The sequence below is a fragment of the Onychostoma macrolepis genome, chromosome 20 (genome assembly GCF_012432095.1).
Source record: "Onychostoma macrolepis isolate SWU-2019 chromosome 20, ASM1243209v1, whole genome shotgun sequence".
In the NCBI taxonomy this organism is placed as follows: domain Eukaryota; kingdom Metazoa; phylum Chordata; class Actinopteri; order Cypriniformes; family Cyprinidae; genus Onychostoma; species Onychostoma macrolepis.
Window position 1 is genome coordinate 18,463,408 of NC_081174.1, and position 22,676 is coordinate 18,486,083.

Below are 22,676 nucleotides of genomic sequence, written 5' to 3' on the forward strand. Positions count from 1 at the left end.
TAGTAAATTATTAGTCTCCGGCTTCCTTTTTCGCCACAGACAGTTTACTGTAGACATTCACCTTGATTCATCATGGAAAACAACATTTTATGCTATTGTACACTCTAAATAAACATATGGGAGCACTGTATACACAGTGCTTTCATATTGGTCAAATGGAATAACAAAGACTGACATTACAAATGTGAGAATGTACAGCTCCAAATTACTACAATAAAGCCACAATAGCTGTAGCTTTCTGACACCTTCAGACTAGGTGTCACATAATAAATTTCACGTTCACATGATGATTTTAAATCATGACATCAATGTCAATGCTAATTCTGCTCTGTAGTCATTTACTAATCAATCATTCATTATATTAAGTTGATATATTTTCATATATTTTATGACATTAAAGATACCTTACAAAATATTTCAAAAATGTTCAACATTGATAATAACAAGAAATGTTTCTTGAGCATCAAATCCTTATATTAGAAAGATTTCTAATGGATCATGTGAGTGAGACTGTAGAAATGGCTGCTAAAAATTCACTTTTGCCATTAGAGGAATACATTACATTACATTGGGAATATATATGACAACACACACAAAAAAAACAACAACATAATTTTGTTGTCAAACTGTTATAGTTGCCCAGCTAAATTACTCCCCAAGTCTCAATTGTTATATAAAAAAACTCAGCACACTCACTAAATTTAAAAACAATTCAAAAGTTGGAGCTAAAACCTCAGCCTGCAGTATTACTGTTTTTACTGCCCGAAAAACAACCTCAAGATTTATATATAACCAGACGGTACCTCAGACATTTTGAATTTACAGCTTCTATTCATATAGCAACAATGTCATTTTTACTGCACGTATATTTAAGCCATAAATATGAATGGGAGGCCTGACCACCAAGAACACCATGAAAGTTATGGAACACGACCAAAAAGACTTAGAAGTGGACTTAAACCTTCAGTAAGCAGATCATCTCCATGACATATATCATGTTGAGGTCCTTCTTACGGTTTTTGTCTGTTGGAAATTTGGACAACTAATACAAAGGCCAACTTTGCAGTCTTGTGCCCAGATTGTCTCTGGATCTCCACAGTAACCCTGATATCTTCTCTGATCCCTGGCCAACATGATATGAATGTGTTTACAGACCCACACCTGTCAGACGAGCACTAAATCACCCAGATCTGGGTTGAGTAAACCCAGAATGCCACACTGTGGGTCAGGGAGGTTCACGCTTTCCCCACAGGCGAGTGAGGAATTAGAAGATTAAGCCTGAGGAGAGGCGCTGCTGCAAAATTCCACACTTCTACCGAAGACACGCATGCCTGTCTTTAGAAGAAGAAAGTGGACTTGTCTCAGCCTTTAACTGGGAACTAACATTGACCTTGGTCTACCATATCTATTTTTAGTGTCTTTTTAAGGCATTTATGCTATGTTGCTGTTTGCTTTCAAGCACATGTTGGGGCCTAAGATGTCCTTTATGAACTTTTGTTTTATAATTGCTTTGACCTTTTCGTGCCACGCACAGAAATTTTCAGTCGTTTAGACATGCTGTTGCACAACAAAAAATCTCATGAGACAAACATGCAGTAATAAAAAGCAGCCAAAGCCAATAAACATCGGTTTTACAACGTCTATCATCTGTTTATTATTCTGAAGTATGTACCAAAATAATCACTATAAGTAAAAATAGCATTTTGCATTGTGTAGCTAAGTAAAAATGTTTACAGTCAAGCATCACTAATTGTACAAAAATAACAACACAAAGATACAAACAATGAAGAACAGAACATCCTCACGTCAGTGTGCAAACTGTTTATACAGATGGAAATGCCTCTTTCTCAGGTGGCACTCCATGATAAATTATTTAAATAGCATTTATCTACACACACAAATGAAACAGTCTTACATACAGAGACAACAATAAAGCAATAATTTATCAACTTAAAAAAGTACTGGACATTTGAAGCACTGGCAAATGTATTCCTTAAAAAAAATGTGTGTTTTACTCTGTTTTCCATTGGGATGTTGGGCTGGCTGTTTGTTCTATATACTATTTACAACTTGTGCTACAGTAGCAATAAAGCAACCAATTTGTGTTCTTGAAGCAAAGGAAAAAGTACTTAAAAGCTTTTGCTTGATCAAATTACAAAACAGCAATGAGGTAATATTTGTACATTAAAGTTTTCCTTTATCTCTCTCTCTCTACAGAAAAGGCAAACAGGTCAGAAGATCATCTCCTCTGGAAGTGACGGATGAACGATTCTTGACCGGAAAGGTTTGGATGAGTAGTTTTAGACAGAACGTTGGTTAAGAGAGTTTATTTTACTTTTAAATGTTGAAAAAGTTGTTTTAGTGAGGGCAGTCTTTAGAAATTCCCTCGCTTGTGCTTTTTGAAGCAAAATCACAGCACAGTCTTGCCAAACTCAAAAAGTGTTTTGTAAGTGCTACATAAATATATATAGAAAAAGTCTAAAAGAATCATCTTTCCCTAAGAAATTAGCATCTCAAATAAAACCTCACACTAGAGTACTTGGTAATCTAGTATCCAGATGTGGCGAGTCTTTAAACCTTGGTCTGTCTAATTCCTCTTCATACAACCTTTAATTTTGCCATTTCTAATTAATATGTTAAAATGGTTTAACCATCTAGCCCTGAGAAAACTATGCCCGCTAAACCATAAGTTATCTCCCGCCAGGCCTTAATGGATGTTCGTGATACTTAAGATGTGACTTTGCTAAGCGAAACTTTAGATAGACAAACAAAAATTTAGATAAAAATCAATAAATGACAGATTTGTCCTCTAAAATCACCTGCTTGCAATACAAAAATAGTATTCTTTTACTTAAACAATGTTTTTAAACCATTTGTTGTTGCTTCGATATCTTAAACATTCACAACGCTTTGTTTCTAGTCAAGAAAACAGTTTAAAGTTTTGATAAAATACTGAATATTATAAAAGCAATCTTTTTTTAAAAGGGCTGCGCTCTCTAATGGAGCCATAATTTGGACAGCTTTTCAAGAAGAGAGCATGAAAACACATGAGAGAGAGTAAAGGTTTTGAAGTGCATAGCTGTCTGTTGGGAGCTCTTCCCACACAGAGCCGAATGAGGTTTTTCAGAGAGAGATCGCAGTCTTCCCAATTAAGCAAAGCGAGGGAGACTTTTCTTCTGCTCTACCTGCTAATGGTGGAGGAGTCCAGATTCTGAATCAGAAGCCACTTGGTTTCTATCCCAACCAGTGACAGTTACATGAAATTGACTACCTGCTTTCTCACTCCACCAGTGTGTGAGCGGCAGCAGAAAAAGTAGCGTCAAATCTGTCCCTGGACTTTGCCTGGAATACATATTTATATGGAAAGGTGCATTCTTTGATGAACTTCCTGCCTGTGCAATTACGCATCTGAAAGGTAACAGAAAGACAGGAAGTGTTAATACTGAAAAACAAACTTTTATTTGGATGTCTAAGCGATGTGTTGACACTCACCTCTGCATTCATATTTGAGGTCTGAGAAGTACACCATCTCTTGTGAGAAAACAAAGAGACCTAGTCTTCCGCCTGCATATGTTTTGTCATAAATTCTTCCAGAATCTGCCATGATCTTTTTGCCTTCATACATGACCACTCTGAAAAATATATATAAATATGATTAATAAAATACATACAAATAAGTGTTTTTTCCAGAATTCCAGAGTTTTAATGATCTTTTTAGGAATACCTTATGTGTCCAGTTCTTGGTCTATGAGTCAAATGCCATCTGTAAGCAGTGAAGTCCTTCCATCCCACATTCTTTGGGTCGTGCCACAGTGTGCGCACCTAAAATGGATCATGTACAGAAATGTTGGCATTCATATGAAGGGTTTCAAGCCTGATTTTATCACAGCGAAAATGGTGAAACGTACCTGTCCTGGAGTGTCTCCGGTGTGCCACAGGGCGTTCCTCAGATGCTCGCCTGGCCCTGTGGTGGAGTTAACCACTTTGATTGACAGCCCTGAGTAACCCTGTGCCTTGGTAGGTGAGCTGGACCAGTAGGTCTGTGTGATCTGCTTCCACATAACCACGTAGAAGCGAGAGCTGGACTGGTACCCGAAAACAAAGCCGGCATAGTCATCATCCCTCTCCGTGTTGATGAAGAAAGTTCCACTGAAGTCAACTGAATTGAACTCATCAAAACCTTTAAAGAAATTCGAAAAAAAAGTCAGAATTTATGTAATTATATGTATTTTAAATTGATTGGCTATACATGTTTTCCTTTCGATTAGCTTTAAAAAATAAAAATAAAAAATAATTAAAAAAAGAAATCGTGGAAAATTTTTTATTTTAATTTGGTTTTAATTTAGAAAATGTTTTGGTATAGTTTTAGTTTTTCCTAGTTATATTAATTTATATTTTATTTTTCGTTCATGAATAATGACCAAGACGTTGTATTAAATATTGTCTGTTTCTCCAAGATAAGGTACTATGTAGGATTTTCTTAATTTATAATATTAATTGATATTTTACACACCGCCTATTATTTTTACATGTGTGAAAGTTATTTATATTTATTCTTGCTTAGGTGTAATTTAATTCTCTGGTTTTTTTTTGTTGTTTTTTTTAAATACTGAACTTACCAACAGCTATGCCAGGGTCACAGTTGACTGTCTGAACCAGTTCTTTTCCTTGGTGACGAACCACCCAGTTGGGGTCGATCTGAGAAGTGCCCTTGGGATCCAGAGGAACCATCTGGAATTTGCGGAAGTCTGTTTCACTGATGTCAAAGTTCTCAGGACAGACATCATAGATATCCAGGACATTGTCTTGGTCAAAGTCATCTTTACAGGCATCACCACGTCCGTCGCCTACAAATGGAAGAAGTTTAACCATTAAGTATAAATCTTTACATTAATGAGTGCAATAGTTATGAATATTCAGATGTCAAACTGACCATCAGAATCCAGTTGATCTTTATTGGGAACCAATCTGCAGTTGTCTTTTTCATCAGGGATGCCGTCATTATCATCATCGTAGTCGCAAGCATCTCCTTTACCATCCTTGTCGTGATCAGCCTGGTTAGCATTGGGGATGTACGGGCAGTTGTCCAGGTTGTTTTGATGACCGTCCTCATCGATATCCTGGTTGCTGTCACATTTGTCTCCGACGCGGTCAGAATCGGAGTCGACCTGTTGGAGTGAAAGTGTAGAATCTTTAAATACCGAAGTCTCAGAGTGTCTTTAAAGCTCTGTGGCTTTCTTAATTAAAATATTCCCACCAGAATGGGTCTTTATCTAAAAGGCACAAACTTCTGTCTTAGTTGGCCTATCTGTGTAGTCTTTTTCAGAAAGCAATCTCATGTTCCTGAAGCTTGGCACTACCACAGTTGCATTTCAGCGTCTAATGAGGAAAGGAGGGGTGCATTCCTTCTCTTCAGTTAACCATGGCACAGGTGTGATCCGCAGGGATTGAGTGCCGACAGGGCATGCATAAACCCACCAGCAAATCTCTCGCTCCTCACTAATAACCATTCTTTACCTCTGCATATCCTTTGGGTTAATTGAACACTAGTGAGTGTCCCTGAAAAGCCTCCTACTGCTTTATTGTGTGGCTCTGGATTCAAGGAGAAGAGGATTTACTCCTCCCATACATAGCTTAGTAAAGACTGCGACTACCCTCTGGGTATTTTTTTTGCAGTGGCTCTGGAGCTGAACTGAACAGCTCATAGATCTCCGTGGATTATATAATGGTTTGAAACACCTGCAGCATTCACTTACTCGTTTAAGTCTCACATATACATACCTGGTCTGGGTTGTGTTCCAGAGGGCAGTTGTCACACTGGTCACCAACTCCATCGAAATCGGTGTCTTTCTGGTCGACATTGTACAGATATGGGCAGTTGTCATTCTCATTCAAAATACCTGTCAAATAGAATGAAATAATGGTGAAGATTGATTGAAAACACACTGGAAAAAGTCAGAGTGATTCTCACGAAACCTGTCAAGAAAATATCCAGGTCATAATTTAGTGCACAATTGAAATAAAGAATAAACAAAGGAATGAAAATGAAAAAGAAAAAGAGAAAGAAATTAATAATATTTTGCTGAAGATTTTTTACACTGACATTATTATGACTTTATGTTTAATATTAATATTTTTATTATACAAAAATATTTTTTCATTACCTTAATGCCAAAAAAGATTTGTATTATATTCTCATTACTGTAATGTGAAGAAAATTATATATTATTTAAATGGTAGAATTTTTGTATAGTGGTTTTTGTACTGCCTTCAAATTATGAATTAAAATAATGAGTGTTAAAAGTATTACGGTACTGAGAATTGGTTTTGTAAAATATACTTCTTTATGCAAAATAAAATGATTGATTATGGAGTGAAATATGAATGTTTTCTTGGCAGGTTTATCAAGGAATGTCCATGTATGGATAAAGAAATAGAGCTGTTTCGTACCATCTCCATCAATGTCCACAGCACAGGCATCACCTTCACCATTGTTGTCAGTGTCGGTCTGGTCTGGGTTGCTGTTGTATGGACAGTTATCGCAGCGGTCTCCCACGTCATCGCGATCGTAGTCGTACTGTCTTGGGTTGAAGATGAGTGGGCAGTTGTCCTATTTTAAAAAAGACCGCAGTTCAGATGGAGAAACATATGTCAAATAACAGTCAAGTGATTCTCCACAAGACCCGCTCACACGAAGGTTATTACTTTTAGATGTTAGGCTTGTAATTTGGCTGCAGCTGTGTAGGTCTATTTAGAGGAGCGCAACGATAAAAGCGAGCCTTATTTTAGGAACTGGACCAAGGATAATATTGGATTAGCAAGATACACTGCAGTTCTTTCAGAAAGGTACTTCTTTGGTGGAATTTGAGGTTTGTCTCCAAGAGAAACTGAATTTACTTTACACAGCACTTTTTTCCACACCTCAGCCTGTAAGCTATGTAAAATTTAGGCGGCTTCTCTTTCTTCATTCATACACGGTGCTGCGAAATGTACAAAAAGTCACTTGACTGGAATGAGCAACCGTGGAATATACTGTATAGACAGAAATGTAACTATATTTTACCCTGTCATCAGGAATGCCATCGTCGTCATCATCATTATCACAAGCATCACCAACTCCATCCTTGTCATAGTCCTCTTGCCCAGAGTTGGGAAGATTGGGGCAGTTGTCCTTAAACAAAAAGAGTAGTAGTATATGAATATAAATAATAGCCACAATGATTTGTATTTTTATAACAAATAAAGCCAATATATGCCAACCTTCTTGCAGTGATAGGTTGCGTTCTCAACACACACAAGATCAGCATTAGGCCAGCCATCAAGATCAGTGTCCTCTCCACAGATGTGCCCATTTCCAGCAAAGCCAGGTTTGCACTCACAGCGGTACATAGGGTCTGAGAAATGGCCCAGGTAGTTGCAGCGAGCGTTCTTATTGCAATCGTGGCTTCCATCGAGGCAAGGATTACGAGGCGTGCACACCTTCAGGAAAACATGAATCAGTCAGCTCACATTAGTTCATGAGCAAATGCAACATCGGTAATCCATAATCTTTCGGAGTTTTCTCATTTACCTGTTTCTTGGAAGCAGCGTCCTCCACTCCTCGACCAAACGGCTGTGGGCCATTGTAGCGTGAGGGGCAAGGCAGGCAGTTGTAGCCTGGCACTGTGTTCTCACACCTGTGGACTCCATTAAATTCAAAGCAGGCATCAGGGACCTCCGTACACTGTAACGAAGAGAAAAAAACAATCGGAATGAGATTTTTGCTGCCCACTGCATTCAGTATCAGCCAGGATTTTAATATCAGTGCATCCCTAAAAAGCAGTGTACTGCACCTCATTGATATCCTTGCAGCTGATTCCATTGCCAGTGTATCCTGTGGGGCATTTTCCACATTTCCAAGAGCCATCTGGTAAGCTTGTACACTGGGCTCCTTCAAAGCATGGACTTGAAAGGCATCCATCTGTGAAAAATGAAAATAAGTATGATTTATCTTGGAAACACAGACTAGTATCATCTAAAGGTTTGAGTGACACTAGAACTCACCAATTGGACAGGCTTGTTTGTTGCAAATCTGGCTGGCCTTTGCATCTCCCACACAGTCTTTGCCGCCATACATGGGTACTGGATTATTGCAAAGACGTTTACGGTTTTGAACTCCACCGCCACAGGTGGCAGAGCAAGTATCCCAAGGTGACCATGGGCCCCAGCCACCGTTGACTGAAAAAATACACAACAAAAAATTGGACAGTTGCACTTTTTAATAAACAAAAAATGGACATACTGCATAGGGTGTTCACTTACTCGGACATGGTGATTTCTCACACCTCTCAGTTTGCCGACCTTCACCCTGGCAATCTTTGCCTTCCATTTGAGGTGTTGGGGAGTTGCAGAGACGGATGCGCGTGATAACGCCAGCACCACAGGTGACCGAGCAAGAAGACCAGGGTGACCAGTGACTCCAGCTGCCATCCTGCTTAACTGTTAAAAACAATGCAGGTTATTACTTTTCCCCTCAATTGTGAGGAAAAACCATATACACTTTTGGCCACTGGGAACCACTCACAGCGCTTGTCACACTCCTGAAGGTAGCAGTCTCTTGTCTGCACCGACGTGCCCTCGCAGTTGTTATTGATGCGGTCGCAGGAGCGGCCGCGCTGCTGAGTGCCCCTTCCACAGGACACAGAACAATGGGTCCATTCAGACCAGGGGGACCAGCCATCCTCGGCGGAGTCGCTCGCTGTCGAGAGAGCAAAACGAGACAATAGCAGAGCTATTCCTTCTTTCTAAAGCAGCAAAATGGAGAAAAGCTTTTAATACTGGGCCTTAATGGACTCAATTTAGCCTGGGCAGCTCGAGACAGAGCACTCCAGGGAACCCTGGCATGAACCAAGCGGTTGGAATGCTGGGGAAATGTCAGTGTATTTAACGCACAGGGATACCTTTCTCCAAATGTGGACATGGTATTTGCAAACACCCCTGATTATGCCATAAGTTCAAACATATGAGGCTGATATTAATTGAAATCCTTGCTATGCACGGCGAGCCCTCAAGACGTGAGGAGCCTGCTGTTTCTTTTTTGAGTCTCCGCCAAACAGCACCAATTTTCCACCTCTCTTTAACTAATTCAGACAATTATGGCCATTTAGTGATTCAGTGATGCACAAAGCTCTAGTGTTTCTTTCATTAGTTAAACTTCAGTTGAAGTCTATTGTGTGACACAGGAATGACTGAGGATGTTTGGGTAGCAACTGTGCTTTCAATAGAAAGCTTTTAAAAGTGAAAATGTTGCCTGGTTAACAATAAAGTACTTTCAAGTTGACAAGAAAGTTTTTTTTTCTCGCTTGTACATTTACTTTTAGTCCGTGAATGAGTCTCTTAAGCTCACCAAGGCTGCATTTATTTGATTAAAATACAGTAAAAATAATAATATTATGAAATACTGTTAAAAAGTGCTTTTTTAATGTATTTCAATGATGGCAACATTGAATTTTCATTATCCAATACTCTAGTCTTCACCCGATCACTTTATTTAGCATTCATGTAAACACTACATTCAGACTCATCAATCGGAATAAATTCAGTCTGACTGAACCAAAAATTGTGCATGTACACATAGCTAGTGTCACATGATTTTTTTTAGAAATCATTCTAATATACTGATTTGGTGCAATCAATGTTGATGATTTTCAAAATCATTTGAGGAATACAAAGCACCGTATTTATTTGAAATAGAAATCTTTTGTAAATTGATTTAATATATAAACAACTATATGAATTATATTCTAAAAAATGATTGCAATGACTCTAAAGTCTCTAACTCTAATGATTCTAAACTTTGTTATACAGTAGTTCAGTTGCACTTACGGGTTCCACATCGAGGGCAGCACTCCCCATCAGGCACTGTGGCGTTTGCGCATGGGATTAAGGGGCATGAAATCTTGCGGCACACCGTTGCAGAGTTCTGCAGTTAACATAATGACTCTCATTAATCATTTGTTACTCATTAATTGTTTGTTACAGGATATGCCATGACTGGTGCATTTGAAATAAAAACCCATAGCTTTTTGCTCTATTGCAACACCACACTCAACATTACAATTTCCATTCAAGTCATCTTAAACTTAAGCTTGAATGTGGATAATATAAGGTCGTATATAAGTCTGGTCGTATACAAGTCTGTGTAATTATGCATGCACGTATTCCTCAGTATTGATATAACGTGGCACTTCAGAGAGAATAGTCTAAAGGCATGTATATTTAGTTTATAAGGCTTACTTTAGTTGACTGTATTCTCTTTAGCTACCTCCATTTCACACTTTTAATTACAGGCTAGGAGGTTAAGGGAAATGGATACACCTGGCTTAAGTCTGCCACAATGGACAAGACTAAGACCAGTACTGTGTATCATAGCACCTACATGACATGGCTCCCGTCTCGCTAACACACAAATTAGTGGCTTAATGACAGAGCAGGCAGCTCTCAGAGTCTAACAGATACATGTCTGCAGGTTATTGGGTTCTTACCTGGCAAGTGCACTCTGTGCAGTCGTCTACTGTCCATTCCTCCTTGTTTTTGTGCACAATTCCATTGTGAAGACAGACACCAGCATGAATGCCCATGCGACTTATGAGCATGTTCTCATCCATCTAGAAAACAGAACAAAAATTGAGGTTTGATTATGTGGATGGAGTGTGTTAATCTACAGTACAGTACACAGCATATTCATATGCACCAACTTTTTGCTCACCACTTTTCGGAGTTCATTGGACAGCTCTTGCACCACCACACCAAGACCTTTCAGTTCCTTGAACATGGCAGCCAGGTCCTCACATGAAAAGCCACAAATCATCTGCAGATCTACATAGGAGAAATATAAAGTTTGCAATGGTTAAAACTGCATTTGGATTCTCAATTTACGTATATTTTATTTGTATGGATTACTGAAAAGAAAGGATTACCTTTTGTTTTGTGGCCAGTGTAATCAGTCCTGATTGCAGGTCTGGATCCATTTATGGGATTGTCAAGGGTGATGATATCAGTCATAATTGCTGCAAGAGGAAAGGGCATTCAGATGGCTTAAAGTTCATTATAAAAATTGAGCTAATGGAAAAGTTGATAAAAAAAAAAGGCTCATGACAGTGAATACAGCTTAAGAGTATTCATCTTATAATGCTATTGTTCATTCACTGGCACAGAAATGAGAGAGTGATACTCTTTTTTTTTTTTTTTTAAATACAATACAAAATAAAATCCATTTTTAAATATATATATATATATATATATATATATATATATATATATATTTTTTTTTTTTAATTATTTTTTATTATTATTATTATTTTATTTATTTATTTATATATATTTTTTTAAATAAATTTGTCCACCAAATCAAAGTCAGTGTGGCATAATCAAGATGCAAGAAGCAGTTTTCTAATGCATGTGTTCTGCAGTACACTTACAGTTTTGGCATCCTTTATTCCTCAGAATTGCCTCCAGTGTGGTACCAAACACAAAGCGCACGTTTTGCAACACCCCCTAAAAAAAAATCCACAAATGATTAATACTCCTTACTGTATTTGGCATGCAACAGGCTTCATAGACAGCGAACCGTCCACTCACCATGAACCTGTCCTTGACTGCGCCCTTGCCGATCCTCAGGCTCGCCACCCCTGGGGTCTCCTGAGTGAGGATACTCTGGATAGAAGCATCGAGCTCCGCTGTATTCACCTCCTCGCATCCCACATAGAACTGAACCCTGTCCTCCTGCACGAAAAGCGTGATGTTTTTCCAATGTCCCACTGCCAAATCCGCTTCCTCGATGGACACGACCTGTTGCTTGTTTTCAGTGGAAAAAACAATGTCCAGAGTATTGGCTTTCCCGTTGGAAATGATTTCGAAGACGGGTCCGGAGCCATCTTTCTTCTCCACGGTCAGAAGGCTTCCTCTCGTGTGTTTGAACTGCTTGAAGTTGAGCAGAAGCAGAAATCCCCTCTCCGCGTGGATGGAATCGATCAGGTCCCTGAAGGCGCTCTCGGGAACCGGGGGAATCAGGTCGGGGTTCAGGATCTTGTAGGCGGGGCTGTACGGATCGTCGCCTTTCACCAGAGTCACCCCGTGGTTTTTCCTTGGCACTTGGACGAGCTCAAACAGATCGTAAACGCTGTTGTCGTCTCGACTTTCTACCAGGAATTCAGAAGTTAAAGAAATCCCGTTATAATATACTTGATATTAACGGACAGTTTTGATTTATTAAACTGCTCTCACTAGAGTACTTGATTCTGATTGGTCAGTTCAGCGGTCAATTTTTTTTGACCACTCATACGGTAGCTGTGCTGGTCTCTATATTCTGTTGATAAAATTAAACTTAAATTATTTATTTATTTTGTATTTTTTTTTTTTATAAATGTAACCCTGGACCACAAAACGTCATAAAGGGTACATTTTTGGAAATTGAGATTTATATATCATCTGAAATCTGAATAAATAAGCTTTCCATTGATGTATGGTTTGTTAGGATAGGACAATATTTGGCCGAGATACAACTGTTTAAATATCTGTAATCTGAGGGTGCAAAAAATCTAAATATTGAGAAAATCGCCTTTAAAGTTGTCCAAATGAAGTTCTTAGCAATGCATAAACTATTACTAATCAAAAATTAAGTTTTGATATATTTACGGTACAAAATATCCTCATGGAATATGATCTTTACTTAATATCCTAATGATTTTTGGCGTAAAAGAAAAATCGATCATTTCGACCCATACAATGTATTGTTGGCTATTGCTACAAATAGCCTATACCCGTGCTACTTATGACTATAATAACCAATTGACTGTCATTCGTTCCTATAATATTTAACAGCTAGTTATACTTTAAACCACAACAGCATTCGCTCAAAAACGCTAAACGCCATCAGTTACAGATTAGTTCGTTCCTTTGTATCATTGCTCACCTGCGACTCTCGCGCTCTCGCAGCTCCAAAGCATCAGTAGCAAAAAGATTGCAGTTGACTTCATTGTATCACTTATTCTTTTACCTATCAGAAATCACAAACAATAAAAAATTATTGAAAAATCAGCAAAACTTAACCTTAACAGGTCTGAACAATCAATTATTAAAATATAAGAAAAAACGCACCTTCCAAGTGTTGAAAACAGCAGCAAATCCAGGGTAAAGTGATATAATTCCTAAGATGCGTCAATCAAAGGTCGTTTCAAAATAAAGAAATGATTTCTCTCTTTAACCGCGGTCAAGAGCATTCGGTGTTTCTTTGCTGTAGTTACAGTGGCCAATCTTAACTATTACCAAAGAGAACAAAGTGCTATTTAAATAGTTTCATGACATTCCTGAGCGCGCGTCTCCTCCAATCAGATGCTGGAAGGAAAAAGGGACGAGCTTGCGTTACCTCACAGAGCGTTTGTGTGAGTTACACACGAGGGGAAAAACGCACCACATTCCAACGAACACATTCCATAAACATACTTTTGATTTTCCCGACCGCTGCTTCCGTTTAGTACCTTTTTATTTGCCGCGGTTCTGATTATTTTTGTATCCACGTACTGCTGCTTGTTTTGTCATTCAATAATTCTAGTTATTTCTTGTCACCAAAGTCTCTACCCTACCGTTCCTTGTGTACATATTTTATTTGAATCTGTCCATAATGAATGACTAAAACGTTTTTACGTTCAAGTGGCTACTTTATTTTAGATCATGTGTTTCTTGTAACGAGTAAGTAAGCTTTATTTGAGTGCTCGGTGCCATGCGCAGCATCTTATAGGATGCTCGTGGAAGTGCTGCAGTAACACGTCTCTCCGCTAGAGGCCGTTCTGTGGTTATTTGAACACCTGGGTCCCTAAATGATTTCTAATGTTGATTTCTGTTTTCTGTTGATTTCTAAAGTTGCTTATTGGCTACTTTAAAGCAGCTTAAATGTATAAAATCAGTTAATAGCGGGGAATTTTATCTTATTATTTGTGGTAGGTCACCATTAAGAGACTTTTTAAAGCTAAAACACTGAAACGATAACAATACAATTCACAAAATAAAAAAAATAGGCTAACATTAGAACTATTAAACTACTATTTGACAAACTAATATTGAAAATGTTGCTAAAATTTCTCAAATTTAAAACACTTCTGACAACTTGCCCCAGCATTAAAATGTAAGGTCATTGTTTCCGTTCAAATCCACATCTGTAGTTGACTCTTCTTGTCTGAATGAATTTTTCAGTTTTATCATGTTTACTTGTTAACCCAAAAATGTTTCAAGAATTTGAATGTTTGGAAGATATAAGTTGTACAAATGAATATTTAATGAATTGATTTTAAACATTTTAAATGTTTGAAATCAGCATGAAATTCTGTGTGTATCTATCAGTATAAAAATTGTATGTAAAAATGTATGAAAATCTATCCATACTGAAGTTTAAAAAATTTGAATAAATATTTTAAAGGTGAGCCATATCAAAGTCTCTTTAGTATTTTGTAGTCTTTGGCCATATGGAACTGTTTGCTTTTGTTTGTTTGTTTGTTTGTTTTCAAAAATGAAAATTCAAGTTGTTTTTTTATTCTTTTTTTTTTTCTGTTGAGGATGAAAGAAGATATTCTGACGAATGCTGGTAACCATTGGTAGCCATTGACTTCTGTACTATTTTTTCCACACTATGGAAGTCAATGGCTACCGTCAACTGTTTGGTTACACAACATTCTTCAAAATATCTTCTTTTGTGCTCAACAGAAGAAAGGAAAGCAGAGGTTTGGAACAAGTGGAGGGTGAGTAAATGATGACAGAATTTTCATTTTTGGGTGAACCGTCCCTTTAAGGTTTGCATCTTTGACCAGCCGAGTTAAGATGATTAAAAGAGGATCAGCCAACCATTTCCTGTTTCTACTCAAAACAGTCTATTTGTACGATTCAAGGATTTGTGAGAGGAAGTATGCAGACTTCAGTTGCTTACACCTGACGCCCACCTTGGTGGATGTTGATTTTTCAGTGAAACATAACGGCAATGAAGACACTTCTTCAAGTGAATGTCCATTTTTGCTTTTCACAGTGATGAATGTCTCATTTGTGAGCAGCTGTGGGATTCAGCTGAAGTTTAATCTGACTGGTCCTGGGAGACGTCAGAGGGTGGTAGCTGTATTGTTTGGAGGGTCAGTGTGATAAAGCTCACCTCAGAGAGCTCTCTGGACAGATGTAACTGATGATACAAGAGGTTATACACCAGCCATCACTGCTTTGTGTTTACTCTCTCTGCCCCGTGGCAATGCAGGCCTATTGTGCTCAGAAATATGGCACCCACTCTCAAGAGATACTGTCAGTCTGAGCGTCTGCGACATTACTCTAAACGGCTTCCAAACCTCTGTCATGGAAACCATGCTTTTGCTCAATGACGCACACAACTTCTTGAAGTTAAGAGCTTCTGTGGAACTTGACAGCTGCTTACATTTGGTGTAAAACATCATAAATAAAGAGAGAATCTTCCACATTTTCAAAGTTTAAGCATATTTTCTGGTTTCTTTTAAAGTTTTCTTGTAAGCAATATGCATCAGATGTGTAGCGGATGTCTGAGCTGTCATGGCATGCACAAGTCCAGGAGATAAGTGAGTAAGATATGATCCATCTGACTGAGCAGATATTTACTCACTGCCCTATAAATGTAGGAGGGGCAGGCCATTTCAATCCTGTTATTACTCATCAGGTTCTCCAGATTTAAAAACAACCTTGCACACCCACCATTTTACTAAACTTTTTTTTTTTTTTTGCCTCTTTGCAAAAAGGGCTATGGGGGTTATTTAAGCTTGTTTGGACTCTTACATGTACAAAAATTTGGATAATTTCTGTGAAGTGGGCGGAAGGAGTGTACAGAAGGTTTTAAGAGGTTTATTTCTGACAGAGTTTTATGTGTACATATAAAGCATAAAGCATGTTGTCTTCTCTAAAAATAACTTGAGAATATAGAAGTAGATAAACCCATAAACTAATAAACAACAAAATCATCTCAATACATGTTTTGTGTATGTATGTGCACACACACACACACACACACACACACACACACACATACATATACATATATACATATATATATATATATATATATATACACTCAACAAGGTAATCTCAATTAGTCTTTAATTTAATATTGGTTCAATAATCTCTCTCTCTCTCTCTCTCTCTCTCTCTCTAATTAAAATCTATCCAGTACATTCAGTATATATTTATAATACTTTAATTTACATAAAATATATTAATTAATATATTAATGGTATTAATGTATACAGTTTTTATGACAAATATATTATGAGATTTAAAGTAGGTACAAATTGGAAGTGTTCAGTTTTTTTTTTTTAAATACTGGCCAAAAAAATAAAATAAAAAATAATAACATAGACATTGCTGACTGGGCAATTCTCTCTCTCTCTCTCTCTCTCTCTATATATATATATATACACACACCTTTAAATATTCAGAAAAGTTGTGAAAAAATGAACTTAATGCAACCAAAGAGTGTGCTTTTACTCATACCTTTAGTGTATATAAGGCTTCTCGAAATCTCCAATGTCTAAAGTCTGTGGCTAGATCATTCTAAATCATTGACTTAACAGAAAGATTTTATTATTTTTCAGGATGAGCTATATTAAGCCCCACTGTCTTAGATTGTCTCAAAGAAATCTAATGGACAGGAATACTTTTCCATACTGAACCAAAACAACCTTTCTCTCTGAGACCAACCAAGCGCTGGAGTGTTTATTCAGAGACACTTAAGCATCTTGTTTATGTCTCTCAGCAAGTTATATGCAGGAAAAGTTTTATTGAAGAGTGTTAAATCAGCAGAATGGCATGTTCATCTGAGGTCACAGGCCACACAGGATCATTAAGTAACCAAAGAGGCAGATGTGGTCTGCATATTTTGTCATGGACTATTTTGTTTGACTGTTTTGAGCCTGAATGTAATAATTAATCCTTAAATTGGCCTTGAATTAGCACAAAACTGCTGGAGCGTTTCAGATGTAGGATTAGAACAGACTGCGACCACCTGTGCAGCTGTTTCAGTAATCCACTCTTTACCTGTAATATCAGAGTAGAGCCATTGACCAAGTAGATCTCGCAGATGAAAGGAGATTTGTTTCCACAGGTCCCCGTATTATGCGACTTGTTTTCCGAGTCCGTTCCATCATCTTTCTTGCAGAAGGTTACGGTGTGCCAGCTTCCTTTTAATGTGTTTCCATGCACAATGTAATTTGCATTCCTGAGTCTAGTTAGCGGTAAAAAAAATAACACACAGTGTTCTGAATTTTGCAGTGGTTGCCTTAGAGCAAGCCACTTCATTCCACTCCCGAAGATTCACACCATATTTGGCCAGTCAGGACATCAGGTTCTTCGATGTAGGGAACATTGTGTGACATAACAGTCAACATTGTTAATTGCATGGTAGCCTGATTGGCACCTATGATTTGCATATGCTCACACAGAATAGTTTGAAGCAATTTACAGGCAAATATTAAGTATAAAATTCATAATTCTAGGAAAATGCAAGCAATCACTTTACATAAACTCTGATTTTACACCATTATTTTAAAGAATACAATTAAAGTTAAAAAATTAAGTTTTTGTTTTTTAAATAGGGTTTAAAAATGAGTAAAATATTCAAAAGTGGTACTGATGCCACAATACAATATTAATGTTGTCTTTCTGCAAATAATTAACCTTAAAATGAAATTAAACTGATCAAAAGTTACATTCTAAAAATTATATTTCAAATAAATGCTGTTCTTTTGAACTTTCTATTCATGAAAGAATCTTGAAAAAATGTATTGCAATTTCTGAAATAATGAGCAAAAAAAAAAAAAAAAACTGTTTTCAACATTGATAATGATAAAAACCATACCAATAATTGAGTACCAATAATAATTTATAATATTTGAACACCAAATCAGCATTTTAGAATGATTCCTGAAGGATCATGTGACACTGAAGACTGGAGTAATGTCTGAAATTGAATAAATGACATTTTAAAATATACCTTGGGAAAGTTGTCGGGAATGTTGAGGTTCCTCCTGTACATGCCAAAATTCAGGCTATTCAAAATTTTCCTGTATCTTTCACCAAAGAAGAACCGATGAGGTTCTTGGGTTTAGTGGGCTATTATTGCTCCTTTTGTCGTAATTTTTCTACTGTTGTAGCTCCCCTTACGGATCTTTTGAAAAGTAAGGTAAAGTTTGTCTGGTGGATGCTAGTCAGGTTGGCGCTGGAGCTGTTCTTCAGCAGTCTGACGCAGCATGGGTTATCCATCCCATCAGTTTTTGTTTCATGGAAATTCACCTCTTACCAACGTAACTATTCGATTGTGGAAAAAGAAACGTTGGCGCTCATTTGGGCTTTGCAACATTTTGCTGTTTATTTTAGCTCCAGTCAGCCAGTTGTTGTTTATACGGATCATAATCCATTTACCTTTTTGAACTCCCTCCAGTGTCCAAACCAAAGACTCATTCGATGGTCGTTGTTTTTGCAGGCATATTCTCTTGATATTCGACACATTCCTAGGTTTAGGACAATTTATATGTTGTGTATTGTTAACTGCTTGTTCTTTGCTTACAGGGATTTCTAAAAGAACCCCTGTTTTTGAGGGGAGGGGTGTGCGTCCCCCTGCATTTGGAAGATGGTTGATTGCATAAGTGGTTTCATCACGCACACCTGGCTTCCCCATCGTCCTGTCCTTTAAAAGAAGCCATTCCATGTTCCACTACTTGTTGTGGGCCCCTTCTTTTAGTTTACTTTATTTGCTTCAGTTGCTCTTATTTTTCTTTGCTATATTTTAGCACCAGGGCCACAGAACATTACATATCATGCATACACCTTACTCTACATCACTGATTTTACTGACGGTAACATTAGTATTCGTTTCTTTTTCTATTTTGTAAATAAATCTTGAGTTATTTTCGATATCCGCGCATGTCCCTTTCTTTGTTGCAGCCTTTTAGGAGCCATAGGTCGTAACAATTAAAATTAAAAAGAGTTCTTTTAAATTGTAATAATATATCACAATATACCTTATTTTACTGGCTTTTTGATTAAATAAATGCAGCCTTGTAACGTTTACATTATTTCTACATTTGTATGTTGAGAAAAAATGATTTTTTAAGAAAATTCAATTGCATCATCTTGGTAATTTCATAACCAGACATTTATTAACCTCAGTGGTGTTGTGGTCTGTTCTCAGGATGTAGTTAAAATTCAGTCTTGAGTCAGAGCGTTCTTTTTCCTCGTGTAACTTAAAAATGGACTTGACATCATTGCACTCTGGCAAACTGATTAATTCTGATCTGTTAGTTGCTTATCACAGACGTGGAAACATCTGTGCATTTTCTGAAGAAGCACGGCCTTGTTGACCCAGGCGGTAAGAGTCCACATGAGAGCTTTCACCATTATGCTGCTGTTGTCAGTGATCCCAGGCACACGGCATCAGTGATGGGATCACCTGACTCCATCAAACCAGATGCATACAATGCTTTCTAAAAGCCTTTAACCCTATGGTTTACTAAAATATTAGTTCACTCCATATTATTTTTACCGTGCTTTTGTTAAAACTAATTATTTACATTTGTGATGACTTCTTGACATGAATCAACAAGAATGTTAAGCCGTTTCCTCTCGATATACCAATGAACATTCCACCTACACATACACAAACACTCCAGTCACAAAGTACCAACTATAATAAACATGACTGCACCACCCATATTTGGGGATATTGGAAGTTCACCTGCCATGCCCACATTCCTGACATTGTTGCATACTATAGGAAAATATCCCAGGAGACATTTACACACGCTGAGTCATTCAAAGCAGACGGAACATCACTTTTATTTATCCTGTTTCACTCAGCCGATGGGACATTTCAAAAGTGGTAGTTTGGAAGCCAGTTGTCTCAGTGGGATGGTACTTTAGCGTCACTTCTGTAATTGCCCCTGGGCTCATACTTACGCAGAACTGTGCTGTCCTGCTAAATGTTTTCTGGAAGAACTGGCCCAGACGTGCTTGACATCCCAAAGCTCAGCCACTGCGCATCGACAAAAACCGCAATTAGCCAGAAATCTTGCACAGACTAGGCGTAAAGGGGTGTCAACCTTGTTCTAGGTAATTGTACACATGGATGTAATTTACTCAGGTACACACTTGTGCTGTATTCTTTTGTTTTTCAAGATGTGTTGCTAAGTTAGAGCTGCTAATTTGTTAAATATGTTTGTGCGCTTGATGACTGAGCCCATACAATCCATGCCCTCTGGTAATTATATCTTTGAAGAAATGTGCTTACATTGATTTTTTTTAGAACGTTTTAACTGTATCTCTCAGTGCTTGAATATAGTTGCTGAAAGATGTGACATTTGGGATCCTTGAAGAAATGGAAAGGCAGTAATGTAAAATGGGATATTTTAGTGACATGAATGAGAAATTTTTCTTAATGTTAGTAAGTTAATTTTGGAAACATGATACATTATGGCCTCTTGTAATGCAATAAAGCATGGCAAACTTTTTCCAGGAACCTATAACTACTAAAGCCAAGTCATTGATAATGTGTAGATAGTTATGCTTTTAGCTTTGAAAGGGAATACTGATATATATATATATATATATATATATATATATATATATATATATATGGCATTACTCCACCATAATATCAACAGCATTTTTAGACTCTGCAGCTTTTGATTAGCATGACCTTTGTTTTGTGATATCATTGCGCTGTCAATACTTCCATTGTAATGGAAAAAAGTTGTTTTATTTATCAGACTTGTTGACATAAGTCATTTGGCAAACCATAGGAGTATTTATGCTGTTGCTAAAGGTTACTGTGACTTGAAGATCTAATATTGTGAGATACCTGACATAACAGAGACATCCTGGAGACCACAGCAAGGTCATTAGATAAGAACACTGGGAACTAAGAAAGTAATCTGAAATTGTTATATAGCTTTTAATGGATACTGGACATTTGATATACAATTAATTTTTTTATTTTTTTTATTTTTTTTGGTTTTCTTATACAAATAATCATATGTTGCTGTTGTACATTGTCCTGTATATTATATAATATAATATAATGTAATGTAAAAATAACAGTTTTGTTATCACACTTCAAAATAATTTCCTCTGAAATATAAATGAAATGTGATAATATGTAAACAATATAATTTATGCAATAAATCCAGCAGAAACTCCAGCACAATCAGCAGATTTTAAGTTAAGTTAAGTTAAGTTAAGTTAAGTCGTGACGTATTGTCAAGTATGGTGACAGCAATTAGGGGTTCGGTGCCTTGCTCAAGGGCACCTTAGTCATGGTATCGTAGGTGGAGAGAGTGCTGTTCATTCACAATCCCCACCTTCAATTCCTGCTGGTGCAAGAATCGAACCAACCTTCAGGTTACAAGCCCGACTTCCTAACCATTAGGCCACGACTACCCCACGACGTAGTCGACGTAGAAAACGCTCATGACAGACGTCACTACCTAAAGCTCACAGCAATTGGCTGCCACCAGCGCTTTCACTTTATATTTGCATAACTTCGTGCATTCCTCTACTTTTGGGTGCCGTCGTCCTCTTTTGATGCTTTTCACAAACCTGCTATAAATTCCCACATTTCGCATGTATTTTGGTGGACACCTCTCATTACGTAATTGTGCACAGAGACATTTCTCATGCTAAATTTACGCTGGATATAAACAGGTGCGTTCGCACATAAATTTGATTTCTGTAATGTTGTTTCATCCAATTTATTTGTATAAAACCCCAGTTATTTGTATAAAACACCTAAACAATGTTGGAGTTTACATACAACTTCACCTTACTCTCATGCACTATTCTCAAAACCAGTTAAAACACAATAAACAGTTTTATGGCTACATGTGATCATGTGTAAAGACTCTATGCACTATACAGGCTTCATTTTGTCATGTAATTTTTCCTTGTTACTCAGAAATAATTAATTTTTGTAGAGACTCTTGATTATTCTATACCTAATATACGTGGAGTATGGGATTTTAGCATACATAATGATTCAATATGGTTGTCAATTTTATTGTAGCTACTTGTAGAATAAATTCATGATGAATTATGATTTCTTGTCAAAACATTACAATTCAGATTTTAAACATGAAATATGTACGTGTGCATAAGACTCACTTTCTGAACATCTGCCCAGTTTGAATAAGATAAAAGATCCTGAAGAATAACACCCCCGTGCTGAGTAGTGTTGTCTCACTTGCGGTTTTCCCCTGTCAAACTATCTTTTTCTTTTATCCTTCCTGCTGTGTCTGTGAGGAAACGATGAGCTTTGGGAAGGGGTGTAATAAATAATGCGTGAGAAAACATTTTTTAAAGCACATGTGCTGTCACGACAGGTTTAGCTCAAACTGTTGTTTTTTGGACGATGAGCGTCGTCTACACAACAACAGACAAAACAACAGTTGTGGTGAATATATTCAGGTCTTCACCAAGGATATAGCAATTTTTCCCCCCAAGGCATGCATCCTTCAACATGTTGATTCTTGGGGCAGCCAAGCTTTCATCAGCTTTATTAAAGACATTTTGATGAAAAAAGTGGTCCCACCCTTCCAGAGCGAGAGCACAGCTGGAGCATTGTGTATGTCCATGAGGGGTCTTCCTGAAGATTT

At 37.4% G+C, this 22,676-nt stretch overlaps 1 protein-coding gene across 1 annotated transcript; it reads right to left on the minus strand.

Annotated features, from left to right (window-relative positions):
* Window positions 1–1,625: 1,625 nt before the first annotated feature.
* thbs1b (thrombospondin 1b) lies at window positions 1,626–13,483 on the minus strand. Its single transcript, XM_058756202.1, has 23 exons — window positions 13,138–13,483; window positions 12,953–13,036; window positions 11,620–12,179; window positions 11,460–11,535; window positions 10,959–11,048; window positions 10,748–10,857; window positions 10,524–10,646; window positions 9,865–9,961; window positions 8,564–8,737; window positions 8,302–8,478; window positions 8,044–8,217; window positions 7,833–7,960; window positions 7,571–7,723; window positions 7,261–7,479; window positions 7,064–7,171; window positions 6,451–6,610; window positions 5,782–5,900; window positions 4,934–5,168; window positions 4,620–4,847; window positions 3,909–4,180; window positions 3,725–3,822; window positions 3,493–3,632; window positions 1,626–3,408 (listed from the first exon to the last, which is right to left on the minus strand). The coding sequence occupies exons 2-23, from the start codon at window positions 13,014–13,016 to the stop codon at window positions 3,401–3,403; spliced, it is 3,513 nt and encodes a 1,170-aa protein (XP_058612185.1). The 5' UTR covers window positions 13,017–13,036; window positions 13,138–13,483; the 3' UTR covers window positions 1,626–3,400.
* Between the last annotated feature and the right edge of the window lie 9,193 nt (window positions 13,484–22,676).